The sequence below is a fragment of the Aptenodytes forsteri genome, unplaced genomic scaffold (genome assembly GCF_000699145.1).
Source record: "Aptenodytes forsteri isolate BGI_AS27 unplaced genomic scaffold, ASM69914v1 Scaffold129, whole genome shotgun sequence".
NCBI lineage: Eukaryota > Metazoa > Chordata > Aves > Sphenisciformes > Spheniscidae > Aptenodytes > Aptenodytes forsteri.
In genome coordinates this window covers 19,537-22,503 of record NW_008795033.1, presented here as the reverse complement: position 1 = coordinate 22,503, position 2,967 = coordinate 19,537, and the positions used below count along the sequence as shown (strand labels likewise).

General features: G+C 68.0%; 1 protein-coding gene across 1 annotated transcript in view; it reads right to left on the bottom strand.

The window, feature by feature from the left end:
* LOC103896501 (rasGAP-activating-like protein 1) overlaps positions 1 to 2,967 on the bottom strand; it is an 8,017-nt gene that overhangs the window by 1,712 nt on the left and 3,338 nt on the right. Inside the window, exons 8-14 of the mRNA XM_009276363.1 lie at positions 2,878 to 2,967; positions 2,485 to 2,677; positions 2,259 to 2,396; positions 1,319 to 1,463; positions 888 to 1,063; positions 721 to 795; positions 74 to 209 (exon numbers count right to left, since the gene is read on the bottom strand). Of these exons, the coding sequence (XP_009274638.1) occupies positions 74 to 209; positions 721 to 795; positions 888 to 1,063; positions 1,319 to 1,463; positions 2,259 to 2,396; positions 2,485 to 2,677; positions 2,878 to 2,967 (953 nt within the window). The remainder of the gene's footprint in view (positions 1 to 73; positions 210 to 720; positions 796 to 887; positions 1,064 to 1,318; positions 1,464 to 2,258; positions 2,397 to 2,484; positions 2,678 to 2,877) is intronic.

The following is a 2,967-nucleotide window of genomic DNA, read 5'->3' as shown; positions in this document are numbered from 1 at the left end:
AGTGGGGGTGCTGGGGGACCCCCGCATCCCCTACCCAGGGGAAATCCCACCCTACGCTGCCTGCCGGCCTTACCGGTGCAGGCAGGCTGCAGGCAGCAGGTCCAGCGGCCGGCGCGGAAGGTGCCCGGGTGGCAGGTGGGCAGCATGGCCTCATTGGTGCTGCTGGCCTGCCGCACCGCCCAGAGCCACTGCCACAGCTCCTGGCCGCTCTGCGGGGACAGGGAGGGAGGGTGGCACCCCGCCGGGCACCCACAAGGCACCCTGCGCTGGGCACTGCTGGCGGGGAGGAGGAGGAGGGTGGAGGCGGGCACGGGCCATGCCGACAGGGTCCCTGGCAGGGGTGGGCACCAGGGATGGTGGTGGGCACCAGGGCCAGGTGACCGGGAGTGACAGTTTGATGGCAAAGCTGCCCAGGTAGGACTTGGTGGGGAGATGGCACCGCAGGAGCCAGGGTAGCCCGGTGACCCCAGTGCAAATATGGCTGATACCGATAGGACCCACTGATCCCAGTATCCCAGAGCTAGTACCCCAGTGACCCCAGTACAGCCAGAGTAGGATACCCCAGTTTTCCCGGTACAGCCAGGGCCCAGACACCCCCTTGACCCCAGTACAGACAGGGCTGGGCGCCCCAGGGTTCCCAGTACAGCCAGTGCCTGGGTATAGCTGGATTTGAGACCAGGACCATTCCCATTGTTCCCATGGAATCCGGGGGTGCCCCACGTGGGGGTGCTGGAAGGTGCCCTCGTCCACCTGCTCCACCGCCCGCATCCGTGGCACGGGGATGGAGCAGCGCACCTGGGAACCCCGAAACACCGCGTCTCACTGCACCCCCGTCCCCCGTCCCCCCAGGCACCTGACACAGGGTGGGGGTCACGGGCAGCACCCACCTGCCACTCGGGGGACTTGGCATAGGTCAGGGCCTCGCTGCTCAGCCAGAAGTACCTCTTCTTGAAGGCGAAGCGGGGCAGCAGGACGGGCCCCCCCGCCGTGCGGGTGTGCAGGTACCCCTCCTTGATGGTGGCCGAGGGGCGGAAAAGTGCCAGCGGCACCGGCCCCTCACCCGCTGCAGCCATGGCACAGCCAGGCAGGGAGGCAGCGGTGTCACCCCAAGTGCCACCGCCTCCCCCAGCCCGAGGATGCCCTTTCCCGGCCGTCCTGGCAGCATCCGCATGGCACTGAGCAGGTCCCCCTCCCTGGGGATGCTCCCAGGAGGTGGGGGACAGCAGGGATGATGCCACCCATGTTGGGTGCTGGCATGGCCGAACCCAGCACCAGTGGTGCCCCCCATGCCCCCACGGTGCCCGGCGTGCCCGCTCACCCTCGGCGCTCTCCACCTCGACCAGGCCGTCCAGGAAGGCTTTGACGCGGGTGACGCTGGGCAGCAGGATGGCGTGCAGCGGGGCCATCCATGGCTCCTTGCCCTGGCCCAGCTGCAGCCCCAGGTTGCCGATGCTCTGCAGCGCCTGCCCCGCGCGGTGAAGGGCTTATGCTGCCGTACCCGCCATGGCGTGGAGGCTGCGGGGGGACACCCCCGCCTCCGGCTGCTCCCCTGAACCCCGGGGGCTTGGGAATTGGGGAGGAAAGTGGAAAAGCGGAGCAGCCCAGGGGGTGATAGGACACAACTGCTGCCCCAGGTCGGCTCCTGCGCTGTGCCTGATGCGTGGTGGCACGACCCGGTGACGGGCAGGGCTGGCCTCTAGCGGCGTGGGAAGGAGCAGCCCGTGGCACGTGGCATGGGGGCAGGAATGGCTCTGCCCTCCTTGGGGTCCCCATCATTCCCTGGGCTCACTGTCCCTCCGCAGGTTCCCTGTCCCTCCCCAGGATTCCCATCCCTCCCCTGCGTTCCTGCCGCTCCCCAGGGTCTCCCTGCCTTTCTGGCGTCCCCATCCCACCCTGGCATCCCCATCCCTTATGGGTCCCCATCTCTCCACAGGATCCGCATCCCTCCCTGAAGTCTCTGTCCTTTCTGAGGTCCCTCTGGAGTCCTGATCCCTTCCTGGGCTCCCCAGCCCTCCTTGAGACCCCCATCCCTCCTCAGGGTCCCCACCCCTGCTCGGGGTCCCTGTCCTTCCCCAAGGTCCCCATCTCTTTCAGGGTGCCCATCACTCCCCAGGGTCCCTGCCCTTCCCCAGGTTCCCCATCCCTCCTTGGGGTCCCCATCTCTCCCCAAGGTCCCCATCTCTTCTCCCAGGTCCCCATCTCTCCCAGTGGTCCCCATCTCTCCCCCAGGTCCCCATCCCTCCCCGGGCTCCTCGCACCTTGGCCAGCAGCAGGAGCGTGCGGCCGGTGCGGGTGTCGGCGTGCTGCTCCCGGAGGCTGAAGAGCTTCGGCGTGAGGATGGCGGGGGCGAAGAAGCGGAGGAAAAGAAACCCGCTGATGGAGAAATACCGCACCTCCTGGCCGGGGACAGGGACAGCTCAGGGCTCGGGGTGGTGGTCCCGGTGGCACGCAGACCCCCCGCCCCAGCCCTGCCGCCTGCCCCACCTCATGCTGCGCCGAGGGGAACCGCTCCTCCACCCGCCTGCGGAGATGCTTGAAGGCCACCCTCATGATGAGGGGACACTTCTCCACCGAGCCCACGATGGCGTCGACGATGTCCCCCAGGTATCCCTTCAGCAGCTCCAGGCTGCTCTCCCGCACCCGTGCCTCCGACATAGACCCCTTGAAGGAGATCCTCCTGTGGGGACACCGCCGACCGCCGGGTCAGGGGGCACCCGATTGCCCAGGAACGGGCCACCCTGAATTGGCCAAAAGCCGTCGAGGTGCCCCACGGGCTCAGCAGCAATGGGTGACCCCCTCCCGCAGGGGACTGGGATACGGGGATGTCTTGGGACGTGCCAGGCACCACGTCCCCCCCAGCCATCCCCCTGCACTCACCTGCTGCGGCTCAGCTCCATCTTGCCGGGGTCCAGCTCCACGTATTTCTTCTCCTCAAAGATGCGGTTCACCACGGGCTTCAGGACGTTG